Here is an 18348-nt window from a genome sequence, read left to right as displayed (position 1 = left end):
CGCGCCCGGGAATCATTTTAGCTGTGCAAATAACTCACTGCTGACATTGCGCAACAATTCATGCGCGTCAGATCCACGTCGCCAACGCGTCGGTACATGTTCCTTTCTTCTTTTTTCCCCGTCCCCCTGGTTTTTATTGTCTTGTAGCGCTTTAAAACAACCCGCGATGGCAGCTTCGGTTCAAAACGTCTCCCGCCTTCGAGTTTGTCAAGTCACGGACACGCACGCGCGCACCCACGCACGCACACACACACACGCCATTGTGTCTGTCCTGACTAAATCTGCTGCGCTTAGCGCTGTCACTTCTGCACAGCTTTTACAACATCACCCCCCCCCCCCCCATCTCTTCCCTCCTCATTCCTCTCCTCCCTTCTTGATTTTTTTCGTCTTCTTCTTCTGCTACTCTGGGAGGTTCTGGCTCTTGTGCACGGGGCCCATTGGTAGAAAAAAAAAAGCGTATAGAAGGGGAGGAGGAAAAGAAAGGAGAGTTGGCTGTGATGAGAGGGAGAAATGAAGGGCCGGAGGAGGGGAGAGGACAAAAGCATGCAGCGGTGTGGATCTGGATATCTCTGTTAGTTGTCAGCGTTTAGTCCATGGCTGTGGAATGCTAATGAGTGGGCTCTACCTCTCTTTCTCTCTCTCTCTCTCTCTCTCTCCCCTTTGTCCCACCATCCTCCTCCTCCTCCTCCCGTGCACGGGGGAGAAAGCGGATCGATAGCTGACCCGATGGTTTTGGCCAACGCTTTATTTATCCGGCCAGGCAATGATATTATCAGCCTTGAACGTTATATACAGCAAGCGTCTTTCTAAATCAACACAAAAGGATCCGCTTACACAGCAAGCTGCTCCCTCTACGAGAGCGCACACACCGGTGTGCGCTTTTACGCACGGGCAATCATCAAGAAATAACCCTTTTTTTTTGTCAAATATACCCATATACATACAGTATTGAAAGAAAAGCCTCACCAGGTTGCTGTGGCAACCCGGCCCCAACAACACACGCACGCGTGTTTTTAGGGGTATCCCTTTGTGTGGCAAAATGACCACATTTTTATATTTTTTTTAAAGGCCTATAATGTCAACATATCGCCACGTTGATGTGACTGTCTTTGCAAAATGCAATTGTTTTTTCTTGCAAAATAAAAGGATCATTTGTCGTTTCGTGCGTCATGGGCGCACAAGGTTTTTTTTTTTGGTTATTGTTTTTTGTTTTTTTTTACGCAGGACTCGTGCGTAAAAGTGATGTGAAAAATGACATGTGACGGAACGCTGCGCTGACATGTCGGGTTAATAAATGTTCCTCTCTCAGACACACACCTCAAACGTGAAATCGCACCCAGCTGCATGCTTGCGTAAAAAGCAAACCCATGTTGGGAATCCTCCATGGTTTGATGAATGAAAATGGACCAAAAAAATGTATAGCTTTATAATCTATACGTTATTTTATCTCATTGCATCTTTTGGTATTGGCAACACACGATTAAATGTCGCAGATAGGTGCCGTCAATGACATTTTAATCCTGGTGGGGTTTTTTTGTGGTCCATAGAAAAACGTTAATTAGCAACACATGCCACTATTTCATCTGCAGCTCGCTTTATATAGCCCGTAGTGTAACAATTGTACAACAAACTGCTCTCAGCGAGAGGATAAAAGATGGTTATACTCTGGAGGGATTTTAGAATACATTATGTTGCAGACAAGCAGCTGTACGCTGCGTTTAATAACCCAGCAAACCATTTAGTGCACAGCTACATAAAAACGACAAGGAGCAGCCTTGCATGGGCTCTTGTCATGCATGCTCCCTTTTTTCCAGCCAAACAAACATCTCGCATGCAATAATGCAACAAAAATGATAATAAAATAAAATCACCCAAACAGGCTAAGCTGCAGCATCAATAGGCTTGAACCTGCGCAACCACACACAAGCCGTCTAATAAGTCATAATAAAGCGTATTATGGACATTAAGAGGGTTAATATAAAGGGACTATACATTTCACCATGATGCGTTCGCGTGTCCTCCCGTGAATGCATCACCCAAACAGGCACATGTCCTACACATGTCACACCGTATCTGCTTTCATGACACACTCCTTGTTTTTTTTAATCCACAATATGGACGCACACACACCTTCCATATGTACAACACACACTCCATCTTTGTCTCTTCTTTCCCCACACAATGCATCATCATCACCTCCTCCCGCCTCCCTATCGACTGGCTTACATGCTGTAAAATACATTTTCCACATTGATCACGCATCTGCGCAGCAGCTTAGGGTCAGACCCTTTTTTTGGTGGCTTAATATCAATGCATGCATTGGATCAGGACTGCAGGATCACCTCGTGTGTTTTGCATCGTTACTAAAAAAATGATGTTATTTTGCTGCTTTTTCCACACCTCTTGCTGCATTCAAGACCACAAAAAAAAAAAAAAAAAAAAAAAAAAGTGTATAGGGAAAATGCTGGAGAACGAGACGTCGTTGCCTATTTGTCTTTTAATAGTACAGTCACCATCACACAACTTCATCATCAACCGAGCCTTTCTGCAAAAAAAAAAAGAAAAGAAAAAAAAGCTGCATCATGGAGTAGGCTAAGCAAAAAAAAAAAAAAGAAGGCAACAACCAATAAAATTCAAGAAACAATGTTTTTGTCCAAAAGACCAAACAAACACAAAAAATGTATTTTGAAATGATATATTAAAAGTGCTTTTTTGATTTTTCATGTCTCTCCTCTTTGACTGATGATCGCACTCGAAGGAGGGGAGGGGGGAAGGGGGGCATGTAAGGTGGGTTTCCCCAGATGTCCTCTCAGTAAAAATGTCCTGGGGGGCGGGGGGGTCAGTTTGTGGTCTGCAGGTCCATCGTGTTGGGGGGCAAGGGTTGGGGGGGGAGTTCAACCATCAGTGGTGATATTGTCATAGCGATTAGACTTGTTTCTTATTGTCTAAATTTCTTTCATTTTTATTTTTTTCCTTTTTTTTTCCTTTTTTATTTTTATTTTTTTTAATTCTCACTTCAATTTTAATTCTTGGAGAACTTCGACAACATATACCGCACTCGTTATAAGAAGCAAAAAGGTTATATCAAAAAATTATTAGTATAGAATCACAGAAAGCCTGGTTTGGAACCAGAAAAAATACAAAACAGAGAGAGGTACATATAGACACAGGACAAATTCTTATAATTGCTTGGAAACATTTTTTTTTTTTTTCCCGCTAAGTCTTGATTCTTTTTTTTTCTTCGTCTTCTTCTTCTTACTGCGCAATACAATGTTTTTTATTTGTAATTTTTTTTTATACAAAAAAAAAAAAAAGAAAAAAAAGAAAATAAAGACTAGTATCTTACAAAAAATGACGAGTATTGTTCTTGAAGATGAGGGTGCGGATTTACACAAGTCCAGTTCCAATATTTTTCTGTACATATTCCATCTCCACATAGGGGGGGCAAAAGTCTTCCAAACTTGTGAGAAAAAGTCTTAATATAGTCTTCATAGAGGAGGATGGGTGCTGAATTTTGGTCCTCTCCCCCCCCCTCCCCCCTCTTTCATTTGTGTGTCATTTAAGGATCATTGGATGGACATGTAAGGCCAGTTGAAGCTGCTCCCGGATAATAGCATGTCCCTGATGAGGGTTTCAATAGGAGTTTTACCTACCAAGCGGACGAAGAAGAGCTGCTCGATTACCGACGAGGACACGGTGCGCAGGGAGGGCAGCCGCAGGAGGAGCTTGCCAAAGCGGCTGGGCTGGTTGGGGTACTGGCTCCTCACGTACTCCTCCAGGGCGCACTGGGACTTCTCCTGCAGGCTCTCGATGTGGGCAGCGTCCGAAAGGCCGCAGGCGTCTGCAGAAACAAAACCGCACGTTTATGTCATTCGTATGCGTGTGCATGCAAATAAGGGCTAGCTAAAACGATAATTCACCACACACACAAAAAAGTGCTTTTTGTTGATGCTTGGGGAAACAGTGTGTGCACTAAGTCGTTAATAAAAAAAAATAAAACAAATACATAAACAATAACAATTACAGTTGGCACAGATAACTAATATATATTTTTTGTACTTTGTATTATTATATATTTGCACTGTGGCTTTGTGTGTGCAAAGCCACTGACTAGTGTATTTATTTTATTTTGTGTAATTTTTATAACAATTATTTACAGTTGGTACAGATAACTAATATATATTTATTTTACTTTTTAGTATTATATATTTGCACTGTGGCTGTGTGTGTGTAACTGTATTATTTGACTGGTGTATGTATTTTATTTGGTGTAATTTTTATGTATTTTATTTGTATTTACTTCTTTTTGTTTATTTATGTTGCCCTTTTTTAATCGTGTTTCTATATTTGGTTGGGATCTTGTTTTGGGGGAAAATAAGGTAATAATTGAGATGGGATTGTATTGCTGCAACTTGTATTTGCCTTAAAACTCAATAAACAAACTTTTAAAAAAACACAATTGTTTGCAGTTGTGTCCACAAGTTTTATTATTTTATTTTGTGTAATTTCAATGTACTTTATTTGTATTAAATTATTTGTATTTATTTATTTAGCCTTTTTTTAGTTTTTAATCGTATTTCTATATTTACTTGGTGTCTTGTTTTGGGGGAACATTTGAGATGGTGTTGTATTCCTGCAACTTGTATTTGCCTTAAACTCAATAAACACACTTTTAAAAAACACAATTGTTTGCAGTTGTGTCCACAAGTTTTATTATTTTATTTTGTGTAATTTTATTTGTATTTACTTATTTTTGTTTATTAATTTTGCCTTTTTTTAATCATATTTCTAGATTTGGTTGGTGTCTTGTTTTGGAGGAACATTTGATATGGGATTGTATACCTGCAACTCAATAAACAAATGTTTAAAAAATAGAATTGTTTGCAGTTGTGTCCACAAGTTTTATTATTTTATTTCGTGTAATTTTAATGTATTTTATTTGTATTTATTTATTTAGCCTTTTTTTAAATTGTATTTCTATATTTGGTTGGTGTCTTGTTTTGGGGGAACATTTGAGATGAGATTGTATTCCTGCAACTTGTATTTGCCTTAAATCTCAATAAACAAACATTTCAAAAATACAATTATTTAGGGAATAAGCGGTAGAAAATGGATGGATGGATGGATGAATCCGGCTTTTTGCTGATCATGTTATACTCTTCTTATTTTCTGTGTTTTTATTGTGTTATTTTATGTATTGCTATTATTACGACTAGTATTCTCTTAATGGTTTGTTTTTTCAATACATTTTTAATGTATTATTTATATTTATTTTTTTACATATATTTTATATGTTTCATACTATTTTTTAGATGGTGTTAATTTGAGTTACTCTCCAGTATGGTGTTTTCTTCCTCAACCCTCATTGCCATGTACAGTATGTTTTGTTATTGTTCATGTATAGTGCTGTGTGTGTTTGTATGATGTGTGTTTTCTTCTCTTCTTATTTTGTTTCTGTTGTTGTGCAAATCACTTAGTGTTGAAAAGCAATATTTAAACAAATTTTGATTTGATTATTCATAACATTTTTGTCGTCATTATTGTTTTCCTAATTAAAACAAATTTGACCTGTTGTTGACTTAAACAAACTTGCTGCGTCATAGCAAGTTGGAGCAACTCAACAAAATATTGCAAGCACTGTACAACAATAAGTATAGGAATAGAAAAGTGTGCAGAAGCAACAATAATTGATTTTTTTTGGAGAGGGTGCAAATGCATGCAGGCCTAAAATGCAGAATATACGTGTTCTTGATGTCTGCACTCTGGAGATTCAACTTTTAAAGAAGCCCAAAACGGCCCTGATGAATGTGAAATTGCTCTGCTTGTAATGTGACCTAATTACTCTGCAGTAAGCTGTTAAGTCATTTCGCAGCTCTTCTCTCCATAGACCACTCTGGCCTGTTTTTTTTTTTTTTTGTCTCAGTCCAAGCAACATATAGAAGCAATATTACAGGAGAAAGTGCGGGGTAAAGTCAATAGTCGCTTAAAACGGGACATAAACTGGACTAGAATGAGCTGCTGAAATATTTGGGGTTTTAGCAAGCAGAATTCCACACTGCGGGTTCTTATTTGACCCTGTTTTCTACGCTCACACATGTCATTTCAACACTGGGTGCTGGAGGGGGGGGGGGCTTTTCAGCCTATTGCTGAGTTGTGAGCTATAACTCACTGTGGCCCAGACACAATAACCTTGTGAACCCGAGGGCAACCCTGAGATCTCGGGGTGATTTAGTGTGACCTTAGCCAGGCCGCTCAAAGAAGCATGTATGCAAATCCTTTTGGATTAAGGCTGAGTGTCCCTTTAAAGCCAAAGCAGCCAATATGCTTTAACTCCATCCAATTGAGTTTTTTTTTTGCTATGTAGGATAAAATGCAGGTGAGATTAAAAAAAAACAAAAACAATAGAGATGAATGTGTCTGCATGAAAAAGATCCTAAAATCTATATCAGGCCTCTGTGTGTGTGTGTCCAATGCACCCTAACACAACAATACACCCTGACACAACACGCACACACACACACACACACACACACACACACACACACACACACACACACACACACACACACACACACACACACACACACACACACACACACACACACACACACACACACACACACACAAACCACCATTTATGCAGCTTAGCGAAGACAGCGACTACATGTCAATAAAGAGCTGATGTCAGTCGACTGTGTTGAAACATTCCCATTATTTATGCATCAAATAGTGACAGCACTATGAGATTATTTATTTAAGGCAAATAATCGAGGCTTCTTTGAAGCAACAACACTCTGGAGTCTATATCAAGTGCCAAAACCAAGGGGTTCTCCAAAAAGTGTAGCCATGAGAAAAAAAAAACATTGCGTTTCAAGGTAAACATGGGGTATATATAATTGACTGACTATATATTTTTTTCAATGTTGCATTCCAAAGTGGGGAAATTACATGTCTGTGGTCCTTTAAGAGCTTTATGTACGTCTGGAGATTTAATTTGTACATTTAATTTCAGATGGATGAATATACTATCATTGGGAAGGAGTTGTAAATAATTTGCAAAATAAATGAATAACTAATTAAACTATAGTCATTTAAGTTTATAGCCACCATTTGAAAATTTTATGTATAATATGATTGTAGCTGAGATAGGCTCCAGCGCCCCCCGCGACCCCAAAGGGAATAAGTGGTAGAAAATGGATGGATGGATGGGATGGATGGATGAAAATATTACATAATATAATAAATCCATATTTCACTCTAAAAATGTGTACTAAGAAGTTAATGCAGTTTTACAACAAGTTAGTGTTATTATAATAAATGTATAATCCCAACAACAGTGTTATTTAAATATGCACACTTTAAAAAGTACTTCTCCTTATTTTTTTTACGTAGTTTTTACAGCAAACGTCTAAATTACGCCCAACAAACAAGTGTGTATTGAAATAACAAAACAACACACTCCTAACTAACGTGTTGAGTTCAATGTCCTGGAATATTAGCCGGTTTCTAACATCTCTCCCTTCCCCGAGGATGATTTATCCGTGGTTCAGCTGTGAGGTTTGTATCGAACATTTATGGACGCTCGTCGATCACCGTCAAAACACAACAATTCCAAATGATGATTAGTAGGGTTTTGCTTGCGCCTCTATTTCGCACACTACGGCTTGAGCTGGCATGCAAAGTGCACACATTGTTATCCCATCTGCAAGGCAAACATGTCGTAAAGTCCACGTTTGTGACACAGCCATTTTCTTTTGGGGGGCCACGAAAGAGCACAAAGGGGCCCTTGGTGTGTTTTTTTTTTTTTTTTTTTTTGTAGGGGAGGGGGACCCACCTGACGTGAAAAGCACGATAGCCTTGAGGCAGCTGTACTCTGCAGAGTCTACGTGCAGGGTCTTGAGCTTCTCCACTTGCTCCTGGAAGATCCGGATGTGGTCCATGAAAGCCACGACGCGGTCCGCGGACATGGGCGAGGCGTGCAGGCCCGCGGCGGCCAGCAGAGGGGCCACATGCAGGGGCATGGAGCACTGCGCAGCGTTAAGCACAAACAATTCGCTCCACGTCAGCCTGAGAAGGGACACCTGGTCGGTGATCTGCAGGTCGGGAAAGAAAGGGATGTTTCTGGCCCACTCCACGGCGCTGAAGAGCAAGCGAGCCGCCAGCTCGCAGATGTTCTCGATGCCCATGATATTGTTGGGCTGCATGCACTGGCTCCCGTACCGGGACGTGGGGTAGGGCTCGGCCCGCAGCAGTAACGAGATGTATCCGGACAGATAGCAATGGCCGTTGAGGGGGTCCCCGTTGGTCAGCGCGTACTGGCCTGGGTTGGGCTGGGTTGGAGGCATTCGTCCTCGCTGAACCGCTGACAAAAAGAGAGAGAAAAAGAGGAAATGTGCATCCAGGACTGACAAACATAGTGGACAAGAAGCATGCACAAGAAACACGCACTGTGGAAATTAAATCGGCTTAATTGGAGGCTTTTTCTGCGCAGCAACAATCGTTATGATGGCCCGACTAATTATCCCCAACATTGATAATTCTAGATCTAAATTATGCTTTTGTTCCCCTTTTACGTACGCCAAATGTGCATCCAGGATTGACAAACATAGTGGACAAGAAGCATTCACAAGAAACACGCACTGTGTAAATTAAATACGCGTAATTGGAGGAGCATCAAGTGCTGTTTCTGCGTTAACAACAATCGTTAAGATGACCCAACTAAGTCTCCTTAATATTGATAATTCTAGGTCTAAATTATGCTTTCCCCCCCTTTTACGCACGCCAAAAGAACACTTGAGAATAAAAGGATTCCCGCAGGCGCTTTTTGGGATGATCACGAGCTGCACCCCGTTTTGAAAAAACAACAACAATTCTGTAAATGTAGGGGCTCACTTGTGTGAATTAACCTGAATAAAAATGCGTAAAGTTGTGCAGCTGCGGAGGTAAACAACTAGTTAGGCGCCATGATGGAGTGTGTGTGTGTGTGTGTGTGTTACGCATGTATGAGTTATGGGGATATATGCGTGCGTAAATATGAATAATCTATGGAATACACGATCTTTTGTCCATTGCATGCACAATTCGTGGCAAAAAAATAAATAAATATTCACCTTCCCGCCGCATGCCCACTTTTAAGCACTTCTTGAGGCGGCAGTACTGGCACTGGTTCCGGTGGTGCTGGTCGATGGGACAGTTCCGGTTGGCGCGACATGAGTAGGTTAAGTTCCTGCGCACGCTCCGCTTGAAGAAACTTTTGCAGCCCTCGCAGGTGAACTGGCCGTAATGTTTGCCGCTCGACTTGTCCCCGCACACCACGCACTCGATGTGCTGCTGCTGGCTCTGCCCCGAGTTCTGGCTGCCCTTGTCCCCGCCGGCCGTGCCCGGCGTGGACGGAGGTCCCGGCTGGCTGGGGGTCTGCGGGGTGTGCGGCGCCGCCGACGCCGCCTGCTGCTGCTCCCTCGCCGGCTGCGCTGCTGGGTTGGGGCCGCTCGGAGGTCCTCCGGCCACGTCTTCCTGCGGATCTCGCCAGACGCTGACTACCATTGCCATATCTCGGCCACGGAAAGTGCTGTAGAGCGAAATGTTCGCTGCTGGGTCTGGAGCGTGGATGGGAAGAAAAATGGTCTGTCTTTTTTTTTTCTCTCTCTCTATTCTCTTTTTCTGCACTATGGGTGCAAAGTCAAATCAGTGCGCGGAATCTCATAGAGGAGGAGGGGGGTTGATACATTCGAAATAGAGGCGGACGGCTGATCACGATATGCAAGTATCGGGAGGCCAGTTCCATGAAGGTAAATCGCACTGAGCCATTCAGGAATCCCCGATCTTGTAGGAGAAAAAAGACGAGTCCGGTTTGGGTGGGTGGGGGACGGGGGAGAGGGGGGGAGAAAAAAGCTGCACTTTGATAGAAAACAGCCACAAAGGGAGAACGATTCACATGAGCGAGGATTTAAATAAATAATACAAAATAAATAAAAAAAACCTTGATCGATCCAAAGTGCTGCGGTGGGATAAATTCCTTTCTCCTTTTTTCCAAGCCGTGCGCATACGCAGGGGGATAAAAAAAAAAAAACAACACAAAAAAACTGCAGATTTGGCGCGTCTGTATTCTTAAATAAAGCTCATCGCCGTCTTCACCGTCATCTTGCAGCGATAGAGTCCACGCCGTGCGAGACTTTCACCTCCTCCAGCTGGAGCAACGCGGAGGACAAAAAAAAAGAAGATATCACAGCAGCGGCAGCAGCAGCAGAAAGGAGAAGAGAGAAAAAAAACAAATATGCACGAAGAAAAAGAAGAGAGAGGCTCCCAAAAAATGCTTGAAAGGAAGAAGAGCTTGCAGAGCAATGTTTCCGAAACGGGGGGATCTGCGCGAATGTCTGTATATAGTGAACTTTGACACTACTATTGAAACTGACACGTTTCTATGGAGATCGCTGCGCCTTATATGGTGCTCATGTCAAGGAGCCAAGAGAGGGGCTGCTGGAGACTGATAATCAAAGGCGACTGACTGGCCAGAGCCCCGCATAGAGGAGGAGGAGGAGGGAGGGAGAGGGAGAGAGAGAGAAGTGGGAGGCTGAGGTTCTAGCCAAGCCCTCTCTCTCACTCCATTGGTTGGAATCCTCCTCTTGCTGGGTGTGCTGCGAAAAATGGCCATGCGTAAAAGCTGGGCATGTTTTATTCTAGTAAAATATATTTTTTTAATGGGAAAAATACACTTTTTTTTACAGGCTTCGCAATAATAATGACTGAAGGGATTTTGCTAAATATTTTTTAAAAAATATTTTATTCCCAAAAGGGCTCCACACGCGTAAATGTGGATATTTTTTGCAGTGTTCACATCTCGCCGCTGGGGGCTCTCATCCCTCCAATTTTGTTGTATTTTTGATCATATTTTTTCATACTATTTTGCTTAAAAAATAGCACACATATTCTCTATTGTGGACAGAAAATGGTGCAAAAAAACTCCCCAAAAACAAGCTTTTTACGCACGTTATTATAACCCATCTATAATAGAAGCTTGGACATGCGCATTGCGGCACGTGCGGGAAATGCCGTATTGTATTGTCAAAGAAGCAAGAGGATGCAATTAGAAGAATGCTGCGTTCAAGAGCGTGTGTGATATAGCACGCAAAGATGTCGGGGCGCAAAGAGGAAAAAAAAAAAGAAAAAAAAAAGGGCACATACACGCAGCAATTAGCCGGGTCCTTTCTGGCGCGCAATTACATAGCCGCGTGTCACATTATGTCTTAATAATGACGCTCATTCAAAATCATGTGAATTTATTTGAGGAATTTGCATGGGGATTCCGGCTTTTTGTGTGAGGGCTTTTTTTTTTCTTCCTGCAGGCAGGCTGAGACAGGGGGAAAAAAATGGATCGCGCTGCCATCTAGCGTACGTTGTACAATTACAACCTCCAGCAGAGAGTGCACACACATCAATAAAGATTGATTTTTTTTTCATTTTTTATTATTGCATAACGTTTGTTTGTAGGTATCCTGACATATGCATGACGGGGAATGAGCATTTTGTTTATCAGCTTGTCAATGTCTTTATAAAAGTAAGACTATATTACATTAGAGGAACATGCTAATCGTGTGTGTGCATATAAAATGACATTAAATACATACATGCACCGTGCAAAAGAGGAATGGCATAATACTTTATATCTGCAGATAATGAAGCTTAAATATGCAAGTGACCCCTTCGGAAGCTCATAAAGGAGGGATGGGTTGTTTTTCCCCCTTTCTTTCTTTCTTTAAAGTATTCCAACAAGAGAGCTCTCTCTCCTTGCCTCGGACAACTCCAATGAAAACTCTGCGTGCATGTCTGCAGCTCTTTGAAAAGGTGAAACCAATAAGATTAAACTGGACAATGACTTTTTTTTTTTTTTTTTAAACTCCTGCGTGCAATTGTATCATTAAGATTTAACTTCACAGATCAGATTGCAGGGAGTTTTTGCAGGGAAAAAAAATGTTTTTTTTTGCATGCGGGACAGGAGGAGAGCACACATAGAGAGGGGCAGCGAATGGGGAGCGGAGTGGGGAAAAGAAAAAGGGAGAAAGTGGACCACAGCGGGGCATTGAGGGAAGAAGCAGCGGCGATGGCGGTCTGCGTGGAGCTTCTCAGCACAAGAAGACAAACATGAGGCAAGTACCATATTCATTTTTTTGTGCATGTTGCCTTTAATTGTGCGTTAAATTGCGCACGTGCACGAGATCAACCTTGCATGCACATCATCGGTTGCTGCACAACTTTTTCCCCCCGCGTGCATGCACCTCTTTCCCGCCACATCAGTGGCGCAGACTGGTTGTCTTCCCCGAGGAGGACGCCACATAGCTGGGGAGCTATGGGACATTTTGCACCACCTCCTCTGGAACACACACTTTGCAGCTCACCTGCGAGGTTATTCGTCGTTAAACATCGATAGCACTCTGAGATAGTGTCAGTGCATTGAAAAGCTTGATCATGAGGACAAATGTGTGCACAAATGAAGCATGCGCGTCAGATTTTACGTGGATTGTCATTCAACAAAAGTGCATTAATGAAAATATTTTTAGAAAGTAGGTCAGGTTAGGTTAGTTGAGGACAGAATATAGTATTTTAATGAATTTATGTCATTAATAATTAAAGCAAATTAACCATCCCTCCCTTGATGTGAAGAAACATATTTGAAATGTAATGAATACATATTTTGTTGTATTTGCAGCAATCTGTTTAGTGGCATTTTTGCAGGCTTGTAGAGACAATTAACAGTTAGAATAGGATGATCAGATATATATGCATACGCATATATAAGCATGAGCATGAGTGCAGCCTCCCAACCCCATTTTCCCCAATTGAAAAACCCGTTTTGAACGTTTTGAAAAAAAAAACAACTGTAAAAAGACTCATTAATTATAATAACGCTATTTACAGTATGTGTATATATATATATATATATATATATATATATATATATATATATATATATATATATATATATATATATATATATATATATATATATATATATATATATATATATATATATATATGTATATATATATATATATATATATATATATATATATATATATATATATATATATATATATATATATATATATATATATATATATATATATATATATATTTAAAAACATCACATTTACAGAATATTCAATTTATTTATTGCATGCAATCATGTTATATATTCAGTAATGCTCAGTGGTGGAAATTAATGACCATTTGCACACCCACGATGGTGCATATATATATATATATATATATATATATATATATATATATATATATATATATATATATATATATATATATATATATATATATATATATATATATATATATATATATATATATATATATATTATATTCGCAACATCAATTGTTACAATGCATTTTGTCATTTGATCAATATGAATAATTAAGGCTCATTTGTACATGCAAACTCAATGCAGACATAAAAAGTGACAATAGTAACATTAATATCCGTGCATGTGTTGAAAAGACGAAGTTGCTCATTTTACTTTAATTATCATTATTATTTGTAATTGAAATGAGGCGTACTTCATATTATAAACAAGATGACGTATGGCAACTTGAATAAACAGAGTGGCGTTAAAAGCTGTAAACTAGAAATAATAATAATAATACAAAAATAATAATTACACAGTAAGTATTAGAGTATTCAAAGAAAAACTAATATTTCCGTTAATGAACATTATGATGTGTGGAAAAATATTTTTTCTTTTAGCCTATTTCAACTCAGATTTGTGCAAAGTGGTCACTTAAATCGCCGTCTTTCTGCCGACTTTTGTCTTTTTGTAGGATCAGCAACTTTCAAAATGAATAATGTCTAATGGAAAATAAGCACTGGTCAGAATAATACTAATAATAACAAGTGCTGTGTGCATATTTAACACCACAGGAGTGGACACTTGCAACAAATAAAATGCAAGACAATTATGCATAAATCATGACCTCATTAGTTATTCTTTTTGACACACAACCCCCCCAACATATTAAACAGTTTATTTGCAGGGAAAGTTGAGTTGAGGACTATGATAATAATAACAAAGTCTTTGTCAATTAGTTTTGACTTTTGAGTTAAGTTAGTCGGACAGCCCGTTTATATTGTGGACAATATGGCGTTAAAGCTTAATTGCACTAATACTATAGAAGTTGATTAACAGTATAGACAAATATTAAATGCTTTTGCAAAAAAAAAATACGCATGACAAATAATTTGAAGTGAATCATCACAAATTATAATCTTTAAGAAATATCACATTAAGATTTATACCTGTTTGACCTCGTTAAAGAGCAGTTAGGAGGGAAAAGGCGTGGGGGTGTCTGCAGGCTTGAAGGCATCTCGCCCTTCAAGTCGTTTATTTTAAGGGAAACCGGAGGGCAAAGGTGGAATTCTTAAGAAATTCAACAAGGATAAGGGAGCTTTAGGAATTCTGCACGCAGATTACCTTTCATCCCATCCACACATTAGCCGACAACACACAGTAGAATAGCTGCAAAGAAAAGTAGTCCCGATTAGAAATGCAGTACAATTTAAAAGGCTAGAGTTTGGGATTAAATAATACAAATAATCAACAATGAGTGGCAACTTTGAGTGCATGGATGACTTTTTTTTTCAACTTTTTTGCCTCAACAGGCGTGATTGTTTAAATATGAATTTATTGTCACCACATTGCAAGTGTAACAATTTTTCTAAAGCTGCTCACACGCCCCACCCCTCATTTACCCGCCTAAACCAACACGCAGCAGGGGCTTAATTAGAAATGTAGTGTAGCTCAACCGTGAGTGTGATGGAGCTCTGACTGACTGAGCACACTGATGACAAGTGGAGTTCAGCGTCCGGAAAAAAAATAAAATAATTTTTTTAGCACACATTAGACAAGTAGTGGAAAATAAATAACATTTCAAAGTTGTTAAGATGACTCACATTATCTTAACATAAAATATATAATACAATATTTTTAGTGAGTTCTAATATTAAAAAAATATATATCAGCAAAAAACAATAATATATTGATAAATTAAGTGTCAATTAGAACTAATTATCTTTACAGATTTATAATTTTCAGAATCAACATACACAAAATTTGACTTGGCGGACTGTGCACTCTTGTTCAATGTAAACAATACATATTAATGATACACTTAATATACAAACACACACTTAAATAACTAACATGTGCAAAAGCTAAAAAAAAAGATGACGACGTGAACATGAGTTAGTGCACTCGCAGTGACGCGTTAGTTCCAGAGTTATTTCACAGCGTTCATCACGTTGATTTTGCGAGTATAAGCGGTATATAACAGTTTTAACTTGCATTTCTAACAATTCACCATACACATGCCAGTACAGGCAGCTGTAGTGTAACGTTTTTAAGTAGGGATGGGCCATATTAGTGAAAAATTATTTTTAAATCCCCGTCTGACTTTAACATAATAATAATAATCACCTCCATTATGGCAAATAAACTGCATATTTTTGTATCTTAAGTGTATCAAGTATCATTATCACTGGAGGACAAGGCTGTGCATATTACACATAAAGGAAGAGAATAAGGAAACAATATTTTTAAATCCCCGTCTGACTTTAAGATATTAATAATCACCTCCATTACGGGGAATAAACTGCATTTCTTTGTATCTTAAGTGTATCAAATATTATTATCACTGGAGGACAAAGATATGCATATTACACATAAAGAAAGAGAATAAGGAAATGTTATCTATAAATCCCCATCTGACTTTAACATAATAATAATCACCCCCATTACGCCAATTAACTGCATTTTTTTGTATCTTAAGTGTATCAGGTACCATTATCACTGGATGACAAGAATGTGCATATTACACATAAAGGAAGAGAATAAGGAAACAATATTTTTAAATCCCCGTCTGACTTTAAGATAATAATAATCACCTCCATTACGGGGAATAAACTGCATTTCTTTGTATCTTAAGTGTATCAAATATTATTATCACTGGAGGACAAAGATATGCATATTACACATAAAGAAAGAGAATAAGGAATTGTTATCTTTAAATCCCCATCTGACTTTAACATAATAATAATCACCTCCATTACACCAATTAACTGCATTTTTTTGTATCTTAAGTGTATCAAGAACCATTATCACTGGAGGACAAGGATGGGCATATTACAGATAAAGGAAGAGAATAAGGAACAATTATTTTTAAATCCCCATCTGACTTTAAGATACTAATAATCACCTCCATTTCGGCAAATAAACTGCATTTCTTTGTATTTTAAGTGTATCAAGTATCATTGTCACTACAGGACAAGGCTGCACATATTACACATAAAGGAAGAGAAAAAAAGAACTAGTTTAAATATTGTGTTGATGTTGTTAAACTGTCAATAGCACTCACCAAAAAAACATTGAAAACAAATACAGTATCTTAAGTGTATCAAGTATCATTATCACTGGCGGACAAAGCTGTGCATATTACACATAAAGGAAGAGAATAAGGAACTGGTTTAAATATTGTGTTGATATTGTTAAACTGTCAATAGCGTTCACCATAAATACATTGAAAAAAAAATACAGTATCTTAAGTGTATCAAGTACCATTATTACTGGAGGACAAGACTGCACATATTACACACAAAGGAAGAGAATAAGAAACTAGTTGATTATTTTGTTGATATTGTTAAACTGTCAATAGCACTCACCATAAATCAGGGGTCACCAACGCGGTGCCCGCGGGCACCAGGTAGCCCGTAAGGACCAGATGAGTAGCCCGCCGGCCTGTTCTAAAAATAGCTCAAATAGCAGCACTTACCAGTGAGCTGCCTCTATTTTTTAAATTGTATTTATTTCCTAGCAAGCTGGTCTCGCTTTGCCCGACATTTTTAATTCTAAGAGAGACAAAACTCAAATAGAATTAGAAAAGCCAAGAAAATATTTTAAAGACTTGGTCTTCACTTGTTTAAATAAATTCATTATTTTTTTTACTTTGCTTCTTATAACTTTCAGAAAGACAATTTTAGAGAAAAAATACAACCTTAAAAATGATTTTAGGATTTTTAAACACATATACCTTTTTACCTTTTAAATTCCTTCCTCTTCTTTCCTGACAATTTAAATAAATGTTCAAGTAAATTTATTGTTTTTATTGTAAAGAATAATACATATATTTTAATTGAATTCTTCATTTTAGCTTCTGTTTTTTTGACGAAGAATATTTGTGAAATATTTCTTCAAACTTATTATGATTAAAATTTAAAAAACATATTCTGGCAAATCTAGAAAATCTGTAGAATCAAATTTGAATCTTATTTCAAAGTCTTTTGAATTTCTTTTAAAATTTTTGTTTTGGAAAATCTAGAAGAAATAATGATTTGTCTTTGTTAGAAATATAGCTTGATCCAATTTGTTATATATTCTAACAAAGTGTAGATTGTATTTTAACCTATTTAAAACATGTCATCAAAATTCCAAAATTAATCTTAATCAGGAAAAATTACTAATAATGTTCCATTAATTATTTTTTTTATTTTTTCAAAAAGGTTCGAATTAGCTAGTTTTTCTCTTCTTTTTTTTGGTTGAATTTTGAATTTTAAAGAGTCGAAATTGAAGATAAACTATGTTTCAAAATGTAATTGTCATTTTTTTTGTGTGTTCTCCTCTTTTAAACCGTTCAATTAAGTGTAAATATCATTAATTATTAATAATAACATAGAGTTAAAGGTCAATTGAGCAAATCGGCTATTTCTTGCAATTTATTTAAGTGTTTATCAAACTGGTAGCCCTTCGCATTAATCAGTACCCAAGAAGTAGCTCTTGGTTTCAAAAAGGTTGGTGACCCCTGCCATAAATATATAGAAAAAAAATACAGTATCTTAAGTGTATCATGTATCGTTATCACCGGAGGACAAAGCCTCGCATATTACACATAAAGGAAGAGAATAAAGAACTGGTTTAAATATGGTGTTGATATTGTTAAACTGTCAATAGCACTCACCATAAATACATAGAAAAAAAATACAGTATCTTAAGTGTATCAAGTTGCTTTATCACTGGAGGGCAAAGCTGCGCATATTACACATAAAGGAAGAGAATAAGGAACTGGTTTAAATATTGTGTTTATTTTGTTAAACCATAAATACAAGGGAAAAAAATACAGTATCTTAAGTGTATCAGGTACCATTATCACCGGAGGACAAAGCTGCACATATTACACATGAAGGAAGAGAATACGGAACTGGTTTAAATATTGTGTTGATATGGTTAAACCATAAATACATTGAAAAAAAATACAGTTAATACATGTGATTGGTACTGGTATTGGCCGATGATTGGA

General features: G+C 37.9%; 1 protein-coding gene across 1 annotated transcript; it reads right to left on the bottom strand.

Annotated features, from left to right (window-relative positions):
* Positions 1 to 389: 389 nt before the first annotated feature.
* Positions 390 to 10487, bottom strand: nr2f1a (nuclear receptor subfamily 2, group F, member 1a). Its single transcript, XM_062050975.1, has 3 exons — positions 9111 to 10487; positions 7835 to 8362; positions 390 to 3841 (listed from the first exon to the last, which is right to left on the bottom strand). Exons 1-3 carry the CDS (start codon positions 9547 to 9549, stop codon positions 3567 to 3569), a joined length of 1242 nt encoding a protein of 413 aa, XP_061906959.1. The 5' UTR covers positions 9550 to 10487; the 3' UTR covers positions 390 to 3566.
* Positions 10488 to 18348: the final 7861 nt, after the last annotated feature.

Source organism: Entelurus aequoreus, linkage group LG06 (genome assembly GCF_033978785.1).
Source record: "Entelurus aequoreus isolate RoL-2023_Sb linkage group LG06, RoL_Eaeq_v1.1, whole genome shotgun sequence".
Lineage (NCBI taxonomy): Eukaryota > Metazoa > Chordata > Actinopteri > Syngnathiformes > Syngnathidae > Entelurus > Entelurus aequoreus.
The sequence above is the reverse complement of the archived record's forward strand: the minus strand, read 5'-3'. Positions and strand labels throughout refer to the sequence as shown.